The 25,498-nt window shown below is 40.5% G+C and overlaps 1 protein-coding gene across 2 annotated transcripts; it reads right to left on the bottom strand.

Moving 5' to 3' along the window:
- Nucleotides 1-373: 373 nt before the first annotated feature.
- LOC117965721 (NACHT, LRR and PYD domains-containing protein 3-like) lies at nucleotides 374-25,229 on the bottom strand. 2 transcript variants are annotated; one of them, XM_059016390.1, is made up of 9 exons: nucleotides 24,911-25,229; nucleotides 20,285-20,584; nucleotides 18,453-18,488; nucleotides 15,543-17,205; nucleotides 13,006-13,182; nucleotides 11,717-11,890; nucleotides 10,656-10,826; nucleotides 4,123-4,209; nucleotides 374-2,574 (listed from the first exon to the last, which is right to left on the bottom strand). In XM_059016390.1, exons 2-9 carry the CDS (start codon nucleotides 20,553-20,555, stop codon nucleotides 2,487-2,489), a joined length of 2,667 nt encoding a protein of 888 aa, XP_058872373.1. In that variant the 5' UTR covers nucleotides 20,556-20,584; nucleotides 24,911-25,229; the 3' UTR covers nucleotides 374-2,486. The 2 variants fall into 2 exon arrangements, with proteins under 2 accessions (XP_058872373.1, XP_058872374.1); XM_059016391.1 differs by lacking the exon at nucleotides 11,717-11,890.
- Between the last annotated feature and the right edge of the window lie 269 nt (nucleotides 25,230-25,498).

Here is a 25,498-nt window from a genome sequence, read left to right on the forward strand (position 1 = left end):
GACTGGGAATGATTTATTTTCATCGACTAACACTACATAAATGATAATGTTCTACATGCAAATGAACAACAAGCACACTGCATCATTGCTTATCTCTACAACATGGAACCAGCTTCAATAGCTGTCTAGAGTGTAAACAGCCCCATTTTTCTTGCAGGACAGTAAATGTGTATAAAGAATCTGGGGTAGTTTTTCTTGATGGACTCAGTCCGTCATTATTGTGTGGAAATGAGGGGAGAGCTCTCTCAAAACGATCACTATTTCACTTTCTGTTGAAGATCTGTTCTGGTTTGTTTTTATTCTTCTGTAAGGGCAGTACATGATTTATTAATATTTGTGTTTCTTTCTCTGTATTAAGGAGCACGCACAAGGATTTAAGAAAATGTTTTATTTTACTGATTCCAATAATCAAAAGTTACACGCATACTGCTTAAACATTATCATTAGACACAACAATGTAGCACCTGTTCATAAACAGAAATCAAGCAATGACCAATTACCTAACCCTCTAAACCCATTTGCATGCACACTTTAGATGCTGGCTTATCTCTGTGTGTCAACAGCATAAGACATTCTCTCCCTGATAGAAGCACAGACTGTCCACATAACAGCAAACAGCAACACAGCTGCATCTCAATCATAGTTTTGTACTTTTCATTAACTCTTTCTTTAGACTTCAACTTAATATATGCAGATATATCACAGACCGCACTATAAACCTACAAGCTACTGCTTCTTCCGAGTACAACACCAGTATCACCCCAGTGCTCTTGCTTGTCATGTGACCAATCACATAGGAAGTGACCATATATATATATATATATATATATATATATATATATATATATATATATATATATATATATATATATATATATATAGTGAGCAGCACAGAAGGGTCCCATTGTGACTGGAATGGAATAAGAACACATATTCAATGCAGTTAATAACCCAACATTGCAGCAACAGAACCCAGAACAATTGGAATGACTGCAAACATCATATATTAAGAGAAATGTAAAAAAAAAACGAAATGGTATTCTTGCAATAAATTATTTAAACAATCATCGGAAAGATTTCTTTATAACAATTCCAGCACACCAATGGCAGAGTTCACACTTCTCTTAATGGAAATTGACACTTTCTTCAAATGCTGTCTTTGAGCCAAGCAGGCAAGCATTGCAGGTCATGTGTTCTGATGAAGGCTAGTGGAACATCTGACATCTGTCTATGAAGCAACACAAGGACACATCTTCAACTGAAGCTTATTCATCAATACTACTTGTAAAGTCATAAGCCCTGAGCTGGGTATTATATGTACAGCTTTGACCAAGTTTTGCATCACCTAGAATTTTAGGATTGAGACATAATTAAAAAAAATAAATAAATTATATATATATGAACATAATTAAGATATTTTATTAACATCATATAATCAAACAAACTACACAATTAATTTGCAAAAGTCTACCGGAAGCCATAATAGTAATACAACAGTTTATTTCATGTGTTAGATTTTGAAATGTCACATTTTCAATTGTTGGCATTTTTTCGTTAAGTATATGGAAAACTACAAAGCGTGTGTAATTCAATATATTAACATAACATTATTCAGCAGGTTTCATTCAACTTTGTGAAGTAAAATTAGTTATATGGGGTAATGCAAAACGTTTGATCATAGCTGTAGAGTCTGGGGGGGTTATAAGATGCTGTGACAGAGATCGAATGATTCTTGGTGTTAGAGCTCCCTCTCGACCTGTGAAGGCACTGTGTAAAAGGAACAGAGTACCCTTAACTAAATGGCATGACAATTTATTCCTTTGGGTAGGTGGAAGTCGTTCATTTAGTAAAGGGGCGAAGCTACAGTACCCAAACTCAATGACCCAGGCGGTAAACGGCGTGGCATCTGAGGATTGGAGGAGCGGATGCGCTCGTTAACCTAGGGGTCATGAGCGAGGGTATAAATAGAGGACATAGTGTAAGTGATCTGTTCCTTTGTAAATGGTTAGATCAAACCTAGAAGGAGAATCCTGTGTTGCCAAAACGGGAGTGTTGTGTTTTAGTTTGTCTAAGTAAAAACTGTTTGTTATTTTAGACTGCTACTAAAGATCCGGAGCTGTCGCTATTCAGCCAGCATCAAACCTGGACACCAACACTTTCCCTTTGTTCAAGGAGAATTGTCTTGCACCACGAGCACTAATATAATTCACTGTTAATTGGGTTTGTGTTTTGTGTTTCGTGTGGGTGTAATAGAACTGAACTTTTTGGTTACGGGTCAAACCCGGGGATTACAATTACCGAGTGATACACGCCGCTGTATCACTCCATCATTATTATTTACAGGCGTTCGCCATAAGGCTCTGGACCTTGTTAAATAAATCAATAAACCCTTGCACCTGAAAGCCATTTTCTGTTTGTTTTGTATCCACTCTGCACTGCAGGCACTTATAATCAATCACCACTTTGCCACAGATGCATTTTCGTCTTCATATATACAGAGACAAGTAACGCTTGCATTCCTGATGCTCTTCCTCATTACTGCTCCTAACTGAAACAACAGGACCATCATCGACTCTGCAAGAGAGAGAGAGAGAGAGAGAATGGGTTACAAACACAAGGTGGTGAGAAAGTCAGAGGTGAGAAAGAGTTGCATTCGACTGTGATCTCAGTTCCTTCAATACTGAAAATTCTTAGTTGCCAAATGTAACCTGGTGGAGACTTGGCAAGACCTGGCAACCCCACACAGCTCAAGAGAGTGCCTTAACTGCTATGCAAAAGAGATGGGCTTGTCTATATTCATAGTTCTAAAGGTTTTAACCCCATCATAACAGAAATAATATATGTTTTTGAAAAGCCATGGTGAATCTACTGATCGTAGATGAATTTGAAAAGAAATGTCACCCCGCCCAGTGCACACATCTTTACCACATAATAATTAACCACAGTAAAACCATTGGGCATACCTGTAGCTGCTCTAGTGCTCACAGTATATCAAAGATCCACATTCCTCTCTGTTAATATTACAGAATTTCTAGATTTCAGTTTTACTTGCTTCCGTTTTACTTACAAATCTCTCTTCTTCTCCACCCCCCAAAAACAGTTTAAATTATTACGTTTTCTTTCTTTCTTTTTGAACGACAGAAATCACATTCTGTGTCCACAAAATTATCTTTTTAAACTGCTGCATACTTGCTATAACTTTAGGGCTGGAAAAACATCTTTCTGTCTATTACAAAGAGTGCTTGACAAGGTCTCAGGCGTTTATCTGCTTGGTTTATTCCCTCGTACACTTAACCAGCCATAAAGTTATATATTAAAGTTATTATAGGAGAGTGAAACCTTATTGAATTAGGTGCAATGCCATGCTGGTAAACAGGTATTAAAACACAGTGTGCACAAAGAGAACATGCAATATAATATGAAGGGGAGCATTGGGGAGTATGCTGTACAGTGCAAGGCTCACACAGTATTGGGGAGTATGCTGTACAGTGCAAGGCTCATACAGTATTGGGGAGTATGCTGTACAGTGCAAGGCTGGTACAGTATTGGGGAGTATGCTGTACAGTGCAAGGCTCATACATTATTGGGGAGTATGCTGTACAGTGCAAGGCTGGTACAGTATTGGGGAGTATGCTGTACAGTTCAAGGCTCACACAGTATTGGGGAATATGCTGTACAGTGCAAGGCTCACACAGTATTGGGGAGTATGCTGTACAGTGCAAGGCTCACACAGTATTGGGGAGTATGTTGTACAGTGCAAGGCTCACACAGTATTGGGGAGTATGTTGTACAGTGCAAGGCTCACACAGTATTGGGGAGTATGTTGTACAGTGGAAGGCTCACACAGTATTGGGGAGTATGTTGTACAGTGGAAGGCTCACACAGTATTGGGGAGTATGCTGTACAGTGCAAGGCTCACACAGTATTGGGGAGTATGTTGTACAGTGGAAGGCTCACACAGTATTGGGGAGTATGCTGTACAGTGCAAGGCTCACACAGTATTGGGGAGTATGCTGTACAGTGCAAGGCTGGTACAGTATTGGGGACTATGTTGTACAGTGCATGGCTTGAACAATATTGGTTAATATGTTATACAGTCCCTTCTTCTATACTGATACCCACACAGACAGACGACAGCCACACCTCCGCATCTCCTCCTTCACATCCAGGTTTCTCTTCCCTTCTAAACTGAACTGATTCCCTTCAAGCCTGAGAGAGATGGGATTAGAAATACACATAGTTTATTCCAGCAAGTGGTCATATCCAATACCCTGTATTGCATTATATCTAGTTTTATTTTATAAAAGGCAGAAGTGGAGTAGATTACACACAAACATGTTTTAGACCACTGGACCATCATAAGTGTAATTATATACCATCAAACAGGTGGCTTAAATATTAAATACTACTGGGACCACATCAATTAACTTATTATTAGAGTACCCTTCTGTAGTATCTCTAAAAAAACAATATCAATACACAATTCTTTGTATTAAAATATATACAAACCATAAATTGAACTAAATAGGACAGCTCTAAAATGGATAAAGTTCAGATGTTATAACATTATTTCAACAAACTACCATTGCTGGTAAATATCTGTGAATTGGGTGACTTGATATTACCTCCCCCTATAACTTAAAATGTGCTTCTGCTGCGAAACTGTATTTTGGTATCTGCTTTGAATTTAAATAAATATTGTCTACAAGTGCTGAAGCAAATTCTGAACTTAGCATGTTCTATAGGAAGGAAGCATGTCTTAAATATCATACACAGAAAACAATAGGAAATCAATGAATGATTATTGCATGCTGATCAAGTACACCAAGTTGTTTTTTACACAGTGTGGCGGAGTGTCCCGCCCCTATTTATTATTATTTGTATTTTTGTTTGCGGCGCGGGTAAAAGCGCCGCGTCTTTTATTATTATTATTTAAAAACCCCGTGAGGATGCATGGCTGATCAGCTACTGATTATTTAAATAGCTGACAGTCATGCATCCTTACCAAACGCGTGCAGACTCTGGCCGGGGGATAATAAGATAATTACCAACTAGTTAAATCCCTCGGCCAGAGTATATAAACCAGCAGCTCTCTGCACTTGGGGTGTTGGGGTGTTGGAGTAGAGAGTACGGGGAGCGGAGAGAAGGAATAACATTTAAAAAACAATTGCTAATACGTGCTGGATTATCCAGCACGGCACTTACTTGTTTGTTTATTTATTCGTTTGGTCCTCGTGCCCTTTTGTTTGTATTTTGTTTAAATCTTTTGTTTGTTTATTATTAAATACGCTGAGTGCTTTTGCACTCGGTTTCACCCGCCCATCCACTGTTTTGGAGTCAGTTACTTCCTGGTCCGTGACGTCATCCACCACACCACTGCGAGCCAGACTGCCACATATGGTGTCAGAAGTGGGATAAAACAAACGCCTCCAATAGCCGGACCAGGAAAGAAAAGCTCGTTTTTTTTGTTCGTTTTTTTTTTCAAAGTGTTTTTTGTGTGTTTTTTGGGGGGGAAAAAAAAAAATAAATAAATAAATATGGGAAGAAGCGGACGGAGGAAGCAGCAGCTACAGCAGCGTGGGGCCGGTCGCAGGTCCCACTGTAGCTCAACCATGCTGGACGTCTGCCCCACCTGCTTGAAAGGTGAGGAGTGGTGCTTCGCTGTTGGGGAGGTGGGTCACATAGCACCCGACCAACCCCCTCCATGGCAGGAGAAAGAGGAGCCAGAGCGTCCAGTGAGGGAGGACCTGCATCCTCCAAAGAGGACGAATGCACTCTCCTCTGAGGGAGTCTGGGACTGGCTGGTGGAGCCGGGGAGGGATTATGAGGAAGCCCTCCCTGCAGTGATCAACCTCCTGTGGGCAAGAGATGGGGAGCGCTGGGAGGCCTGGGAACAGCAACACCACCCAGCATCCCTCCCAGACATCGCAGCCATGGTGCTCAACTACCTGGCTGCGGATATGGGAGAGACCCTGCTGCTGCCATCTCCAGCACCAAAGGGAGAGGAGCCATCGCTACCGTCTCCACCAGCAGAGGGAGAGGAGCCATCGCTGCCGTCTCCAGCGCCAGAGGGAGAGGAGCCATCGCTGCCGTCTCCAGCGCCAGAGGGAGAGGAGCCATCGCTGCCGTCTCCAGCGCCAGAGGGAGAGGAGCCATCGCTGCCGTCTCCAGCGCCAGAGGGAGAGGAGCCATCGCTGCCGTCTCCAGCGCCAGAGGGAGAGGAGCCATCGCTGCCGTCTCCAGCGCCAGAGGGAGAGGAGCCATCGCTGCCGTCTCCAGCGCCAGAGGGAGAGGAGCCATCGCTACCGTCTCCAGCATCAGAGGGAGAGGAGCCATCGCTACCGTCTCCACCAGCAGAGGGAGAATGCCTGCTGGTTTCGCCTCCACAGCCTGAGGAGGAGGAGCCCGAACGTCCTACGCCCGAGTGGGAGGAGCCCGAACGTCCTACGCCCGAGTGGGAGGAGCCCGAACGTCCTACGCCCGAGTGGGAGGAGCCCGAACGGCCTACGCCCGAGTGGGAGGAGCCCGAACGGCCTACGCCCGAGTGGGAGGAGCCCGAACGTCCTACGCCCGAGTGGGGGGAGCCCGAACGTCCTACGCCCAAGAGGGGGGAGTCGGTGCGTCCACAGCCCAAGAGGGAGGAGTCGGTGCGTCCACAGCCCAAGAGGGAGGAGTCGGTGCGTCCACAGCCCAAAGAGGGGGGAGTCGGTGCGTCCATAGCCCAAGAGGTAGAAGTCTGCGCTTCCACAGCCTTAGGACCCAAGCTGCAGTCCCAAGAGCCAGAAGGGGAGGAGTTACAGGCTCAACCCCCTGAATTTTTCTGGGGGGGAGAAGGGCAGGATGCTGGTGTTCCCCAGCAGCCTCTATTTATGCTGCTGAAGGGAGCACGGCACACACCAGCCCAGCCGCCACAGCAGAGGGAGCCAGCACCGCCACAGCCTCCCTCTGAGTGGCCAGCATCCGCCCCATCGCCTCTGTCTCCACCACCACCAGGAGCAGAGCAGCAGGAGCTGCCTCTGTCTCCACCACCACCAGGAGCAGAGCAGCAGGAGCTGCTTCTGTCTCCACCATCACCAGGAGCAGAGCAGCAAGAGCTGCCTCTGCCTCCGCCACCTCCACCAGCAGAGGGTGAATGCCTGCTGGTTCCGCCTCCACCGTCGTGGGAGGACTGCTTGCCCCTCCCACCTCCACCAGCAGAGGGTGAATGCCTGCTGGTTCTGCCTCAACCGTCGTGGGAGGACTGCTTGCCCCTCCCACCTCCACCAGCAGAGGGTGAATGCCTGCTGGTTCCGCCTCCACCGTCGTGGGAGGACTGCTTGCCCCTCCCACCTCCACCAGCAGAGGGTGAATGCCTGCTGGTTCTGCCTCAACCGTCGTGGGAGGACTGCTTGCCCCTCCCACCTCCACCAGCAGAGGGTGAATACCTGCTGGTTCCGCCTCAGCCGCCGTGGGAGGACTGCTTGCCACTCCCAGCAGAGGGTGAATACCTGCTGGTTCCGTCTCAGCCGCTGTGGGAGGACTGCTTTCCCCTCCCACCTCCACCAGCAGAGGGTGAATACCTGCTGGTTTCACATCCACCGTCATGGGAAGGACTGCTCCTGCCCTGCCTCGCACCACCCAGGGATGCCTGCCTCGCATCGCCTGGGGCTGCCTGTTGTTCCGCATCACCTGGGGCTGCCTGTTGCTCCACATCGCCTGGAGAGCCACCAGCTACAGGGAACGAGGGAGAAGTGGAGCTCCCGCTGCCGCCTCCATGGCCAGGGGCTCCCCTCCCGAGTTCACCTCCCGAGGGTCCGCTGCCGTCGCCTCCCGAGGGTCCGCTGCCGTCGCCTCCCGAGGGTCCGCTGCCGTCGCCTCCCGAGGGTTCGCTGCCGTCGCCTGGGGTCGCCAGGGATCCTGCTTCGCCTGGGGTCGCCAGGGATCCTGCTTCGCCTGGGGTCACTACACTATGGCCGGAGCCCTACGGAGGGGAACGGACGGCCATGAAGAAAGGGGGAGAGGTCCGGAGACCAGCTCCCCCAGCCGCACTTTCGCGGTCGGAGATCATGTGGTTGGAGCCCCACGGAGGGGAGCTGCCGGCAATGAAGAACGGGGGGGAGGTCAGGAGACCAGCTCCCCCAGCCGCACTTTCGCGGCCGGAGATCATGTGGTCGGAGCCCCACGGAGGGGAACTGCCGGCCTTGAAGAAGGGGGGGGAGGTCAGGAGACCAGCTCCCCCAGCCGCACTTTCGCGGCAGGAGATTGTGTGGTCAGAGCCCCACGGAGGGGAACTGCTGGCCGTGAAGAGGAGGGGGAAGGTCAGGAGACCAGCTCCCCCAGCCGCATTTTCGCGGCAGGATAGAGTGTGGAGGGAGCCCCGGAAGAGGGAGCTGCCGGCCACGAAGAATTGGGGGGTGCCAGAAATTCCACCATGGCCACCCCCCAGATGCAACTTGCTTCCCCCTCTTCCAGGACATTGAGACTGAGGGGGGAGGTGGCCGTTGGGGCCATGTGTGCTGCGCACAAGGGGGGGCATGTGTGGCGGAGTGTCCCGCCCCTATTTATTATTATTTGTATTTTTGTTTGCGGCGCGGGTAAAAGCGCCGCGTCTTTTATTATTATTATTTAAAAACCCCGTGAGGATGCATGGCTGATCAGCTACTGATTATTTAAATAGCTGACAGTCATGCATCCTTACCAAACGCGTGCAGACTCTGGCCGGGGGATAATAAGATAATTACCAACTAGTTAAATCCCTCGGCCAGAGTATATAAACCAGCAGCTCTCTGCACTTGGGGTGTTGGGGTGTTGGAGTAGAGAGTACGGGGAGCGGAGAGAAGGAATAACATTTAAAAAACAATTGCTAATACGTGCTGGATTATCCAGCACGGCACTTACTTGTTTGTTTATTTATTCGTTTGGTCCTCGTGCCCTTTTGTTTGTATTTTGTTTAAATCTTTTGTTTGTTTATTATTAAATACGCTGAGTGCTTTTGCACTCGGTTTCACCCGCCCATCCACTGTTTTGGAGTCAGTTACTTCCTGGTCCGTGACGTCATCCACCACACCACTGCGAGCCAGACTGCCACACACAGACTTTAATTTTATACAATCAACTGCAGATTTTCATTTTCCTACCTACCATTGTACAAAGTACTCAGAATAAGCTGAAGTTCAACAATAAGAGAAAGAAGCACTGGTGTGTATTTGAATGTTTCAATGTTTGTAATGGATGAGTGGATTTAACCGTTTTGATGTGGTGACCTTCGTTTCTGCTGGTATTCACGTGACAACTTCATGGTAAATACTATTTATACAGGAGCACAGGGTAACTACAAACATGTTCTGCTTTAATAAGATAACCAATGGATGGAAACAGTGTATAATTAAAAGTGTTCCATAATAAAAACACAGAAAACTGTAATAAAACATAGGAAAGGATTGTAAAGCCCAGAGAGCTATGGTAAAACATATTGAAAAACATGGAAACCCATAAGAAACTATGAGGAATTGTCACAAAGACGGCCGGAGTGGGTGGCGTCAGACCAGATGCAGGAAATAAACAGACAGAGATTTGGGGTTTGGTGAAGCTGAGTGAATGCTTTCGCTCAGCATTTAATAACAGAACAGAAAATAAAAGGTTTGAACAGACAAAAACACTGGACACGGCACTTGCGCCAAAATAAATAGACAAACAAAACGTACTAAACACTTAACAAACGGTGCACGGAGAGACAAACAAACACGGTGAGTACAAACACTTATAATTATTATTATCACTTATTTTAACTCCTTTCTCTCTCCCGTTCTCCACTCTCGAACACCCAACCCCGACTGCAAGAAATGTGCGTCTATATATACTATTGTGCTGGGATTCAATTATTAATTAATTATTCACTTGAATCCCAGCACGTGAATTAATTCTGTGCAACCCCGTGCTCGCATATTACATTTAACCAGCACGTGAAGTGATTTGTGCCCTCCTCGTGCCTAAATACAAATCTACCTTTTTAAATCACACGTGAAACACAGACCCGTTTATATCCCGTGTACCAATCTATACACCAACATTAACACACGCACGCAACATACAACATATAACACACAAATGCACACAGGGGCGGGGCGCATTGCCACAGGAATGCAGAAATATGGTATGGTAGGGCTGAAGCCCTGCACATGTAAATAATAGGCTTTTGTATTTTTGTTTCTTTTTAATTGTGTATTTAAAGTTTGGATTAAATATGGCAGGGCTGAGGCTAGAATCCCCTCCCTAATAGGATAAGTGTGGAATGTGGCCAGTCCTAACTCGGTTAATTGATTGCCAGTTTGGGGATGCCACCTGTAAAAAAGAGGAGCCAGACCGGGTTGGAGGGCGGGTTAGTTTAGAGAAGGGACTGGGAGCAGCAGGTTTTGATCCCTGTATCTGCACTGTGATAGCTCGGCTTGGGTGTGGTTTATATTTTTGATGTGTTTGTTTCAATCTTTAGTTTTGTTTTAGTTTAATAAAAGTGTGAGTCTTCTGTCTCTGTTATTCACTATTCATAGGAAAACTGCAACATTACCGTGCTGAACTTTCAGAAGGGATATCACCGGCTTTTTATAGTGTGTATGTAACTGGAATACGTTGTTCTACCAGCAGAGCTCTTAGTGATAAACAGTGATACAAATACTCACTTGAAAATCTCCAGGCTGGTATACTTTAGCATGATCTGGATGAAGCTGGCAACAGAGCTGTCTGTGAAAAAGTTATTGCTCAGGTCCAGACGCACCAATGAGCTGCTGAACTCATCAAGGCCAGAGGAGAGGGAGTCAACACAGCTGTCTGTGAGGTGTGAGTCATTCAGCCTAGGAAGTTGGAGAGAATCGCTTGGTTCAAACATTTCCTTTGACATTACTTAAAATTCAAAACAAGCAAATATATCCGGCTGTGTGAAGTGGACAATCCGGCTATATAAGAAGCTGTTCTTCTGACTGGACGTATGAACACAGACCCACTGCTTTTTATTCCAATTGTTATCCCTAAAGCATTCCAAATGCTTCACTATTGATGTCTATTGATTTGTCATTTATAACACAATTAACACATTTCTTAACACGCCATTTGTCATAGAAATGGTCTGATTTCTTAGGCATAAATACTGGGATGCTTCCAGTAATATAAAATTATGCTTAGCTGTGCCACTGTCTAAAACCTAAAATGAATTATCATCATGACAGACATACAGTGGGTCCCATAAATCTGGTATGAAAGGCATGATATTGCCTTGGATAAAGGTACCTGCTAAATAAACTAATAATAATAATAATAATAATAATAATAATAATAATAATAATAATAATAGAATTCAGATTGCTGTGTATCCACCGGATTTAACAGGAAATAGCCTGTGATACCTGACCTGTAGGACACCCTGCATATTGACTACCACTATATAGTGTTATTATTTAAATGATCTTTAATACGAATTTGTTTGTAAATTCATGACACATATTGCATATATATATAACACCAGACAGAAGGATATCTACATCATCATATGGAAGGAAACGTAAATGGAGGGAGACACATATGGATCACATTAGTTTACTGTAAAGCTACGTCTTAGTTGGTGCTTATCTTGGCGAGAGCCGAGTTCAAATCAGCATGAAGTTTTAACATCTACTCTCGTGTAATGGAAATCTTTTATATATATATATATATATATATTCAAAAACATTAAGTAAAATCAATTTACTCAAGAGACTGGAGATCAATGGTTGATGTTTCCAAAACTCCACACAGTCCTTTTAGGAAATTGTTGCTAAGTTGAGAGTTCTGGAGTGATATTTTTTCAAAGTTATACTTTGGAATAATCAAAGCGCAGATGTTCAAAACGAAATCTTCGGGGAGATCGCCGTTGATTGAAAAGCTAAAAGAAAAAGACAGTTGCCCAAGTTTATAAACTCATTCTGTTCAGTGCCCATGGTTTATTGAAATACTGTCTGGATTACTGGCCCAACAGAACTACGACCCTTTCTGTAGGAAGGGTTACCTCTCCAATGAGCTGTGCTGTCAATGCCAGTTCACACCATTAATATGCATAATCCCACAATCTCCCCGTACATCCGTTTGTGATCTAACCATGTTGGATAAACAGATACATTGTTACTGTGTTTGAAGTCTGATACAAAATGCCGCCAAAATGTATTGTAAGGGACTTTAATAACATTCAAATTAATGTTTCGTGACTCTCTTTACCCCAAACCACCGCTGGAAATCATTATTAAACTTGTGTCATTTTGTATTTATTTAAATGAACTGCGCAAGACTGACTTCTTCAAGCTGATTCTACAATATAACTAGGGACGGTAATATGTTACAGTTTCTACACCTTTCATCACTGTTAAAAAAAAAACAATACAATGACTAAATCTACATAAAACCCTGTTTAATATACATACATAAACTGTGTTTTAATAAAACAACGACTTTTACACTCAGGCTGGGGCTCACTGCAGTGCACATCTTTGATCTGTGCATGTGTAAGCACATTCTTTTTATGTGTAAACAAACTAAGACACATTCTACTGCATGGTAAGAAGGTTGATTAGTTAGTCCAATAGTTAGTCACACGCAAAGACCCATTATTATTATTTATTTCTTAGCCGACACCCTTATCCAGGGCAACTTACAATTGTTACAAGATATCACATTATTTTTACCCATTTATACAGTTGGTTTTTTACTGGAGCAATCTAGGTAAAGTACCTTGCTCAAGGGTACAGCAGCAGTGTCCCCCACCTGGGATTTAACTCACAATCCTGCGGTCAAGAGTCCAGAGCCCTAACCACTACTTCACACTGCTGCCTCGATTAAGGTAAGTGTGAACACCACAGGTTGTTTTTAGTGTGCATTTAAAACTGAAAAACGGTATAACTATTACAATATTGGATTCTTGCATGACTGTAACTGCACACGCTGTGCCCTACTATTCTTAAAAACAATAGGGATATTTTACACACAACTTTACATGAACATTCTTACCTCTCAATGACATTGACATCAGCTATAAGATCACGATGCCAGTATGTTTGACAGAACAAGTTCAGTTGTTTTTTTTTCAGGGCTATATCCAGATACAAGCAATTCTTGTCGGGGTGTGTAGAGAGCATCTGACAGAAGTTCTGTACTGTGGTATTGGTGAGGTTACTGGCTTCCATGCTGTAGAGAATGACTGTGGTTAACAACGGCTATATTTACAATGAAAATAGAGGCAGCACACTGTGACTGTAATGCTGTTATTCCTGAAAAATCTTTGACTCCTTTTTCATTTTGAGACGGGTTTACAACAAACTGCTAAGTGTTGTGCCAGTGGGTGTCATTGTATGGTAATTAAGGAGGGCAGATGCTAATATTTTGAATATCACACATCATAAGAACATACCAACAATTAAACACACATTGCATTAAAGGGTACATAAGGGCCTTTTTATTTTATTGTGTTACATATTCCCATGTGTTGTTAAAACTGTTTGCGTAAGATGTGTGTATTTATTTATTTATTTATTTATTTATTTATTATTTTTTTATTTTTTTACATTTTGACCACTTTTTTAAACTTTTAAATTGCATTCCCTGCTTCAAGATAGCTTCACATGTACCTGCATGGACCTCTCAAAACTACATTTCCCACCATCCTCTTGCTCACTGGTAAATCCATCTCAGTTACATATGTGAGCAGGAGGATGATGGGAAATGTAGTTCTGAGAGGTCCATGCGGGTACACACCTTATGTAAACAGTTGTAGCAACACATGGTAACATGTAACACAATCAAATAAAAAGGTCCGTATGTACCCTTTAAAAATGGTGTTTACAATGTAAAGATTTTAAAATATTACAGAAACGTTCCAATATTTACTACCAAGTCGTGGCCATCTGGGTAGATGTAACTGGAGCGTTCTACTGGTCATCTTTGTTTTCTTTATATCTTCAAGTATGGTTAAATGTAATTATTTGTTAACAGTTTGTATTATGATTCCTTCACAATTCAAAATAGATTATGTAATGTGTTGTGCTAAAGTTGTGCCACCATGCTACCGCTACTACTAATTCAACTGAAGTGTATTTATTTTTAACCTCGTAAGTTAATTTCGAGGGCTCAGAACCAGAGGGGAGTGAGTGACATTTTCATAATTTTACAGGAGAAAAATAAGATTGATTGTTTGTGTTCAATTGCTATTTATCAGTACATTACCCTGAACAAAATTAAAGGGTTTAAAACATTTTTCAATTTTAAACTTTACAAAGTAAGAATAGCACCAGAATGTTTGCTTAAAAGTTAGATATGCCACAATAACACATTGAAATTAATACCCATTATAGATAAAAGTGTGGTTTTCTTCACAAGTTCTATCCCAGACTTGTTTTTCTTCAATTTAAAATAGAAATGTTCACAAGTTGTTGTTTTTTTACAGTTTACATGGTCTGGTTATTATTCTGTAGTGAATTAATTGCTTAAATCCTTAATTTAACTGAGTCAAATATCCACAGAAGTTAGACATTGTTTTACACAAAAGCTTTATTTTACTGCTTTTTTCATCCATTTTGACCTATCTGTTGTCACATGGCCATCCCACAATGCAACACAGTGCCAGGAGGTCGTAAGTGTGCTACTTACACCCTCCTGGCACTAAGTTAAACTAGATTTTGCAGTTGTGTCTGTATTACTTTCTTACTTTATTCACTGCAGTTTGAGATTTCAGTTAGGTCCTTTTGGCACTAGACAGAGCCCACCAAGAGCTTTCATTTGATATATAATATGCCATTTTGACAAAAATGTCACTTATGCCCCTCTGGTTCTGAGCCCTCGATATGTGCATCATTTTTATTTATTTGTTGGTTACTCAGCATTGCGACCATCACTACAGTGTTACATGAACTTCATAAACATGTGTCTGGTAAAAGATGTACAATTCTTAACTTTGAATCAATTAATTTTTAAAGAAAGGATATAAATTTTAATTATTATAAGATAAGTATTTATATGAAAGTGTTTTTCATTCAATGTTATGATCTTAAGGACCGTAAGCTAAGGGTTTATTGATTGATCATTTATATTTTATATGTATAAAAATCTACAGTATATACAGATTAACTTGCAAAGGGATTACAGGAGATAAGGAAGTGTATTTCTGTTTCTTGAATTTGATGCATTTTGACCCAGGACACAATGTTAATCATACTGAATTGGCCTACCCCGTCCACAGTTTCACTCACATTTCCAAAACCTAGAAAAGTATAGTACAATGACAAGACAAATAAATCATAATTCTAGAAAAAGAACGTTCTGTTCTGTGTGTCAACAGTCGTGGTAAATGTAGCCAATGTGTATGATTGGTAAGCCCAGGATGTCTGCTGCCTGTGCCAGTGCTCAGAATCTTAAAATATTAAAATCTGTCTGTGAACTTCAATGCATTTTCAGGATGTTTGTGTAAATGTGTTTATTGATGTTTTAATGTGTGTATGTGCAGTTATTTTCTTAAATGCAACTGAAAAAATACAACCTTTAAAAACACTTACGAAAAACATCTGCATTTCTGAAGAACCTCCACAAGGACTTTGACTTCCTCTTCCCCCAAGATGCACAACAGAAGATCAAGACTTCTCACTTCGCCACATTGCTCGATGCAATATTTTATTACAGTGCAGTCATGTTTATTTAAATAGCCTGCAATGAGTGCCAAATGATCTGTGTACTGGTATTCCATTACCTTCCTAACAAACTCCTCATCCTGAATCTCAAACAAGCAATGCAGCAATACAAGAACATAGGAATCATAAGACGATGATGTCATGGCTTTGTTCATCCAATTTTCCAACTGTGTTCTTAATACAGAAATAGGTAGTACTATACTGTCTGGAATCAAGGCCTGTGTGTTCTTATTTGCAAGTCCGAACATGAAGCAAACTACATTAAAAAAACAACTATTATCCAGTGCCTCACAGAGCAAGTTATTCCTTTCTTCATCAGACATGCCTGAAACACAAAACATGGCAGCCAATAGCTCTTGGATACTCAAATGCAGAAAATGGTAAGCAGACCTACAGCTGAGGTTCTGCTTAAATAGTATTTTATCGAGAAATGCAGAGGCATCTTGAATATGATTGGAAAAAAGCTTTTCCAGTTCTTCTTCCTGAAATAAAAATTGATGTTTCCTGACTCCTGCCAAAGCCAGCGAGCCAAGCTTGTGAATGGTATCTGACGGACATTTGTTGCCATGGTATTTTAGTAGGATTCTTACAAATTGAACAAACACCTGGGTTATTGTTTTCAAGTTCCTTGTAATTTCTTCTCCACGTTCAATGCTGTCTTTTATTACTTCACAAACAATCCAACAGACAACTGGAACAAAACACAGGGTCAACACAGACTCATTTTCTTTGATGTAGTTCAGGGCTTGTGCAGCTTGCTCCTTGTCTGGAAAATAATTAAACACATATTCCTGTATTTCATCTGCTGAAAACCCCAGTATTTCTGCACAGCGTTGCAGAGTCACACTTTCTTCAAGGGTTCCTAAAGATGCTGGCCTCGTTGTGATTAACAGGGTCGATTCTGAGAAAATTTTCCTTTTAAGTAGCCGGCTTACTGTGATTGCAACTGGCTGCTTTGAACATTCACCTTTACCCAGGCCAGAGTCATCTTGATCTAAAGGAAACTTCCACTCATCAAAACCATCCATCAAGAAAAGGATTTTTTCTGGGCGAGCTAGTATCTCATCAAGATTTAAATTGCTGTGGCGGTCGGAGATCAATTCGATCAAGCTAACATTACAACTGATTGTATTGAGCTCTCTAAAGTTAAAATGAAAAACATAATCAAACTTGCCCTGGAAGATGTTGTTTGATGCCCAGTCAAACATAATTTTGTTAACTGTGAATGTTTTTCCAATTCCTGCAGGTCCTTGGAGTGCAATAGTTGATGGTATTTCTCCGTTTTCATCTGAAGCAAATACATCTTCTACCTGAAGGCATAGGTCTTCATCGTTTTTATATGTCTCTCTTAACTTCAGATGCCCCATTGATTGCAGCTCGTATTCTCTTTCCTGTAAATTGGGATGTCTTTTGAGAATGAGCAGCTTTGTGAATCTCTTATCGAAATCCACCCATTCCCCGGGCAAGGAATTGTAGTCTTTTGTTTTTCCATATTTTTTCTTGACTTCTTTTTTGTAACTTTCTTGACAAACTGCAAAATTGCAAAAGTGTTACTAAATATTCCATATTGTTACAAAAAAAAAACAACAACATCAATAGCACTCACTGATGGGTATCCCCACCCCAAAATCTACCTGCATCTAACATGAAGTATCCCATTTTTACCAAAGAGGTAATGATAAGGCATGTTTGTTTAATATGGCAAACCGTGGTAAATGTAATGTTTAATGCAATTAATTGGAATCTCAGCTCATTGAATTGAATGGAAATGCAAGGGCTGGACACAGATTGAGGAAGAATGTCTGATCATTCAACTGAAGAGCCAGCTCTATAGTGGAGATAAGTATGAGTCTTGTCCTGATGTCAGAATTATTAACTCATCAGCCACTAGGAGGAGATCCATTTCAATTACCATGAGAAAAGCCTGTGAAAACTACCATTTGCTATAAGAATTTACAATATAAAGGACTGTCTAATTTAAAGGCATACCTGCTCAATTTTCTAATGTTCTACATTAAGAACATGAAGGCAGTATAACCAGCTGAAGATATGTGGTGGATACCTCTCTATGGTTTCAATGTGAAACATTTTTAAACCCGATACAGTTTGCTGACTGTCAGCATGACAAACTGCAACTCTTACTGGAACACTAATACTATCACTATTTACCTCCAGGCTTTTAATCTGCAAGTTGCTGTGAAAAACATTTCAATATCTTTATCTTGACTTTGGCACTGCTTTATCTGGGCCTTGTGAAACATGTTACTATAGCAACCACTAATCACAAACAAACAAGGGAAACCGCACTTCTGTGCTTGTTTGTAATCACTACAAAGTCCACTTGCACTGTTATAATGTTAATTATGTTTTGAATTGTTGTTACATTTTGTTTTCACAGTATGAATAGGGTATCGTTGTATTAGTCGGAACAGCATTCAAACACTTTACATGCACAAGGTTTTTCAATACTTTTTCAAATACTGTATTCTGGATACCACCAAGTACACTTAATATGGGGAAGTAATGGATTTCTAGGATGTTATAATACAAGTTTTTGACATTTTTACTGATTTAGGGGAGTTTATTTTGTAGCAGTTTCTTTCCAGTGTAATTGATAGTATTCTATATAAATTTATTGTTAGCATCAAAGTGTAAACTTTTCATTATATTTATCAAAATACATCCGTTCCACTTATATGAATGCAAGCCTAATGATTTTACAAAAATACAGCGGTTTTAAATATATGTAACGTAACAATAACATGGTAGAATACTTACCTGTTGTTCTGTTCTTTGGGTGGATCTCTTCCAGTACTAAAAGATAACACACAAAAAAATCTGATTCAGAATGAAGAATTATAACTTCATATTCTCTGTGGTGTTGACCACTCCAGGTTCGCACAGGTTCGTTTGCCCTTTAAAAACGTTGTCCCAACACAAATAGGTGGATAAGCGCATTTACGCACACTTTTATTCAGTTTACCCGTGCAAAACACACAATATACAAATACACAATAGTACACACAGTACCTTTCTTTTGACTGCTTGGTAGCAGGGTATACTGCTTCTTGCAACTCAACAGCCCTGATTGAATTAGCTGTGGGGTTTATATTCCCTACAGAAACAGGTATAGGCAGCTATAATCACCAACTGCCAAAACAATTAATAATTAAGCAATACAATTAACACATATTTGCACGTATATGGAGAATAATAGATGGGCTTCAGAAATGCATTCTGTATGGCCACATAAGGCATAAACATAAAGAAGGGCACCCACCACTTCTTTGAGCGGATGGAAATTCTATAGTAGCTAATGTTTTGGTCCATTCTATCAACTCCACCCATGTACTTGTTGTAGTATCGAATTACCTGTGGCTCATCAACTTCAATCACCTTCTCAGCCCGAGAGTAGCGCTTTGCCTTTCCAATAGGCATTACTGGCTGACAATTAGATGCCATCGTGACCACGCTGTTATCATTCCATCGTGTTACTATCACAGGATTGGTAGAATTGGTGAGTATTCAGACACCACAGCTTATAACCAAACTTGATTGGTTTGCTCTTCATGAACAGTTTAGCTGAGTGCTTCCCATAACAGGGAATCATGGCTTCATCTATACACAGATTTTGTTCAATCTGGAAGGCCTTGAGGAATCTCTCATTCATCATTTCATAGAATGGCCTTATCTTGCCAAGCTTGTCTTCAACAGGTAGTCTGCTGTTACCAGCAAGGTGCAAATATCTGAGGATCTCTTCGAATCTATCACGTTTCATCAACTGTGAGACTGCAACATATTACATACATCTTCACTCTGTTATATTACCACAGAAAAAAACTTGTATGCATCTGTGCCTGGCGTTCCAGTATATGGGACGCTAAAAAAACAATGTTCAGTTTAGACAATATGCAAAAAAAAATTATAAAATGATTATGTACAGCTACGGCACACCCTAACCAACATAAATACATGAAAAAAATAAGAATGAAAGATAATGGCTAAATAGATTTGCATCAATATCTCTAAGCTATCGCTTCTTTGTGTTTTTTGCTCAATTTGAAAGATTGCATTTGGTGCCTAGGGAAGAAAAAACCTGGCAGGCAAATAATAAAAGCAGGACTAATAGAGCTATAAGAGGGGAATATTTTACAGGTTTCATTATTTCATTTCAGTGAACACACACCCGAGGAGATGCACATTTTCACCCCGTCCCATATATGGGACGCTAGGCATTAATGGGTTAAGATAAATCAATAAGGTTTGCCATGATGTATTCTGGGAACAGAAAACCAGCTTGCAGGAGAGAGTGTGGGTACACAGCAAACCTTTTAAAAAAATCACTAACAACCGTATTCACTTACAAAAGTACTTTTATATAAATTGTACTGTCATTTAAATTTAATTTCAGCGTTACTGTAATTTCAATACAAACTTTGTTTTTTTTTGCTGGTCCCGAGAAATTCATATTAATGAGAGTTGAATGTGTATATATAAATCAATGCCATATAAAGTATAAGACACTATAACTATATAACTCTGCACATTTGGATTAACAGATACAATCTGTGTAGCCTTTTGCGTGTTTCCACCTTAAATACTGTACATACCTGTCTCAGCTTTCTCCTGAAGCTGGTCAGCGAGATCTCTCTTCTTGATATGAATAAGGGCATCTTTTACCACATTTATGGTGTGGTCACTATAGTGGTCAATCAGAAGACTGACAATATCCGTGACTTGTGCATGTTCCAACTTGCCTCTGGGGATGTGTTGACATGAATACTTCTTTTCAATGCTTTCAAGAGAAAATTTAAATCTTTTCAATTCTTCACCAATCAGCTCGTCTAATATACTGATCAGAACCTCTCCTTTGTCTCCCATTGCCACAGACCATTGGAGGCATCAAACCCCTGGAAGCAAGAACAATAGCCAAGTTAAGAAGCAACAATAATAGATTCTGATTTTAGCATAGAAAACGTATGGTTATTGTTTACCTGGCACATCATGTGGCAAAGTCTTAATTTAAATGCAGCTAGCTGAGAACAAATTAAAAGTACCAATTCCACTACAAACACTATTACCAGGTATCTGATGTTTCAATGAAATACCTGAGACGACTCAAAACAAATAAATCACTGTTAAAAAAAATGCTGGTGTAGTGTAGACACCTATTACAGAAGACACTGTGATACACATGCGGAATGCAGAGTAAAAGGGTGTGTGGGCTAATTACCTGAGAATGGAGACAAGAGCTGGAGGAGGAATGGACTATGAGGCAATTGAGGAGGACAAGAAACAGTGGAGCATATATTTAGGAAATGCAATACATATACCCAGGAAAGAAACATATTAAACAGAACAGTAAGGGAAATAGAATTTGACGTAACAACAGCAAATGATATTTTGAAGATGGAAGGGAGAGATAAACAAATAGAGAAAGAAAAAGGTATAGTCACATTTATAGAAAGGAAATGGGAGATTAATATAAGAGAACTACAATAGATACATACATATAAAGGTAGAGGGCGCTCATCATCTCTATTAAAATGCGCCAACAAACCCTATAAAGAAGATGAGCTGGAGGAGTAGAGCAGACAGACAGATAGATAATCGAGGCTACGGTAGTCCGCTTGTGATGCCCCGTTGATGGAGGTAGTGTAATTGTTTTCCGCTTTTGTTTCGGCCCGAACTATTTTGAGTAGTTAGCTTAAAGCATGGTATACGCTGTTATGCAGTCTGGGGTTGTAACCAACCCGTACATGCTATGTGAAGAGCTTCAGATAACGTGGTATCTAACACGACTTACGGGCATTTGTAAATAAATTGCACTTTATTTGGGAGACCGTGGGTGGAGTTGAGCTTATAAACTTGTTGTCTCGAGTCGGTTGTGTGTGTGTCTGGATTCCCGAATCATTGCGCGCCTGTTCTTACGGAGAAAACGTGCACGTTTACATTACTAGAAGGGGATTGATGATGATTACATTGTTTTGTTACATGAACCTGAGTAACGCGGTGCTTACCATAATACTGTATTAGGTTCAAATAGAAAAACACACTGTCACTGAATGATAATACTGGTGACAAGTTTATTGAAGAGTAGTTTGCTTTGCTGTGTTTTTTTTTTTTTGTGAAACAATTTGTACTTGGTTTGAATTTACGTTTTTATTATTGACATGTATTTGAAGTGTGACACTGGTTTAGTGAGAGTTTATTTATATGTATTTATTTAATATGTAATGGTTTTGTAGTGTAATAATTGTTTCACTACTATTCTGACCCCATGCGTTGTGGCCAATTAGAACTTATCAGTGCTAAACTCTATATTTAACTATCTTGTTTCTGCTAATTGTTACTCCTTTGTGCTAAACTCTAATATTTAACTATCTTGTTGCAGCTAATGTAGGACTCTGTATTATATCCTATATGTAACTATTCCATTGCTGTCATTGTTACTTCCTTATACTAAACTCTATTTTAACTGTCACTACTGTTAATTTTTACACCATTGTCACTAATTGTGACTCCCCCTCCTGAATTATATTTAATTACACCATTGCTGCTAATAGAATATTTGATTAATTGCACTTTATATAAGAATTCTAGTTTGTTGGCCGAGTCATTTGTTTGGTTGTTAATGGTCGCTGTTCTGAATAACTTGCCATTATTTAACTGAACATGGCTGTAAAAGTTTCCTTCTGATCTGTTTCTTTGTACTGTGTTAGCATCTACCTTTCTTGTTTATGGAATAGACTTGCCTGCTATTTACAAGTTTTGTACATTTGATGCATAGACTATAACCATTAACTGATTGGTGAAGGGATTTAATTATAAATAAATTGTTACAGTTTTACCTCTTGGTGGTCTCTCGTTCTTGCCCAGTATAGTATTTTGCCCGATATAACGACCCTGTGTACATTTTAGGTGATTTAGTAAAAAATAAATTGTGAAGACGCAATACCTTCAGTGGTGTAGTCAGGGCTACAGGAATATCGAATCCTGATCCCCATACATTCATTCATTGTGCGCATGTGCAGAGCTATCTTTTCCAGTGGCTTTTCTGCTGACTTTGTAAAAAAGGGTTCATGGCGATCAGCCATCGATCAGCAGGTCCTGAGAAACAGGCAATGAACTACATGCATATATTTTTAATAATGCATCAAAAATACATATAGCACTAAATCGACAAGGCAGCAATACACATTATTAGTATTTTAATTGTAATATCTGTGCTTTCTAAAACGTCTAGAGCTGGCAAGCCAAACACATGCTAGGTCTTTAATGATGAGTGCACATATCTTTGTGATTCTGTAATTGATTGATATTTAAGGTATTTTTTCTTCAGTTGCTTGTACTCTGTGATGGCAAAGCTGGCCTAAACGTCAGAGTGCTCCTTTTATTTAAATATATATATATATATTTTTTTTATGTAACAATTAATAAAATAGTGCCCTTTACATCGTGAGTTACGCTTTTCTTCTGTTTTATATGCATTTACAGCAGGCATTTATAAACTTTTATTGTTATTTAATGTAATATCTGCAATTTCTAAATAAATGCCCAGGTCTGGCAAGCCTATAAAACACATGCTTATATAAATACATGCTCTTCATGATGAGTACACACAGCTCTGTAAATTTGCCATAACACTGCTTACAATGTTTGGAATCCCTTATATTAGTATGCCATGGTAAAACATTTTGTCAAAGAGAAACATCGTTATGTGTGTATTTCCAGCAAGCATTTCTAAACACTGCATAGCCCATAATGTGACTTGTGTATTAAAAATCCAAGGGAAAACCATTTCTCACGGCTGGATATGCTGTATTGGGCATCATCATGATTGTAATCAGGCTGTTAATATATACTGTGACAGAGTACGAGGAGGAGAAAGGGAAAATGTAGTCCCAAAGTTTAAATGGAGAAGACAGGACTATGTTTCCCAGAAGTCTTTACAGGCCTAATGAGATGCACCTGCCAAGCAGGTTGGTATTTAAACAGGCCTGAATGAGGTATGAAGGTTTGCCTTCCTCTGTGTGAGAGGCCCATGTAAAGAAACCCGGAAAAGGTATTTAATACTTGTATTGTCCGATTAGTAGCTAGAGCTGTTCAAAGCTGAGCTAGCGTTCCTTGCTGGAGTTAGGCTTTTGTTTTGTTTATGTTTTGTGTTGAACACGGTGGTCCTTTGTAAAAGGACACTGCTGAAAATAAATGTACAGGCACCTCCCTGTTTTAAATTGTTCATTTTTACACCAGAAGACAGTGAAAATACCTGAAATAGTAACAAATTCATCAACACAGTGGGCGGGTTGTCACTGTTTACTCTAGCAATCAAATAATGATTAGGTCTGGGTTCTGAATTTATATAATAATGTATACGTCTGTTCAGAGACAATTCTGCAGAGTTTTACTCCTATTAATCAATTTAAGACAACAGAAACCCAAGCTTCACTCTAGGAAGCCCTTATTTAATAATTACTTTATTAACAACCCAGTTTTCTACAAAATGTATCATTTAGCTGAATGATTCCAATAACTAACCCCATTGAAAGAAGTACTTATTTGTATTTACTTCTGTTGTCAGAAATAAACAGGGTTTCACAGAAATGCAGCTAATTTCACATTTCAATGCATACATATTCAACACATGAATATAACCTTTATGGCAACTTAAAAGGAAGCTACACAAAGGAAAATGTAGAAATAAACTATTTAGTACATTTTAATAAGGTCATTTTTTAATACTGGTGGCAGTCATTTACAATGATAGCAATATAGAATTCACAAACTCTGCAGCAAGTAACAGGTTTCATAGTCTGACATTTATTTTTCATTGAGGCAGCACAAGTTACTAGTCCAGTGAATTCACAGCATTACAAAGCTACCCTTCATTTAAGTATGTTGTAAGTTCTGAATGTACTTTTGGGAGTCAAAGTCTAGTTACAATAAAAGGTGTGCATTCTCACACAGCCACTGCTGTCTTTAAGCCTGGCAGCTTTTCCCATGTAAACACTGATGATAAAACATCTAAAGAGCTCCCAGCCAATACCTTCATCTATGGAATGATTTACAGAAAATAGAAGGAATCTGGATTGTAACTCATATGTGTGACTAGTTGTGTCTTGAACTGTAAGCAAGTCTCTGAAATTCGCATACAGACACAGCACTAGCACAAAAACACGAGCATAGAAAGACATTGAGATCTGTTTGAAGATATGTTTAAAACTATTGATTCCTACCTGGAGAATGCTATATCCAGAAGAGTGGTCCAGTTATATTCACAAAATAAAAATAACAAAGCGTTCAGTGGAGCTCCTAGCAGGGCCTTCCTGTGGGTAATATCTCTACATCTCTGCAAAAACAGGAAACATCTTCAGAACTTCCTGTTTTTAACACGTCTTTATGCAGAACTCTCCAGACAGAAGGATTTTATAGTTTGGCTTTTGCAAGCTATCATTGTGATGGGTCAGGTTTGTTCAATAGTGCAGTATGGGTCATGATGTATTGTGAAATGAACACAACAATAAATCTGCTGTATGTTTTGGAATAATGTGTTAACAGGAAGTGCTTTGACCGGTGACGTCAGAGTGAATGAGGGGAGGAACGCAGTTTGTGGGGAGACAGGTTCAGTCTTGTTACAACTTAGCTGCGCATTGATCCTTCCATTTGTTTTGTTTAAATAAACTTGCCATGTTCTTGTAAGGTGGTTTGCTTGCCTTTCAACCCAGCCTGGTCTGTATTTCTTTCGAACCCTCTTACAGTAAGTATTTACCCCCCTTGGACGTTTTCACAGTTTGTTATGTTACAACCTGAAATCTTGATGCATT

Source organism: Acipenser ruthenus, chromosome 53 (assembly GCF_902713425.1).
Source record: "Acipenser ruthenus chromosome 53, fAciRut3.2 maternal haplotype, whole genome shotgun sequence".
In the NCBI taxonomy this organism is placed as follows: Eukaryota; Metazoa; Chordata; class Actinopteri; order Acipenseriformes; family Acipenseridae; genus Acipenser; species Acipenser ruthenus.

Coding starts and splice junctions, on each gene's coding strand:
- LOC117965721 (XM_059016390.1), bottom strand. CDS start 20,555: ATGGGAGACAAAGGAGAGGTTCTGATCAGTATATTAGACGAGCTGATT. Junction 13,183..15,542: donor CAGAAATGCAGATGTTTTTC/GTAAGTGTTTTT, acceptor CATTCTCTACAG/CATGGAAGCCAGTAACCTCA. Junction 11,891..13,005: donor GATGTCAATGTCATTGAGAG/GTAAGAATGTTC, acceptor TTTTTCTTTTAG/CTTTTCAATCAACGGCGATC.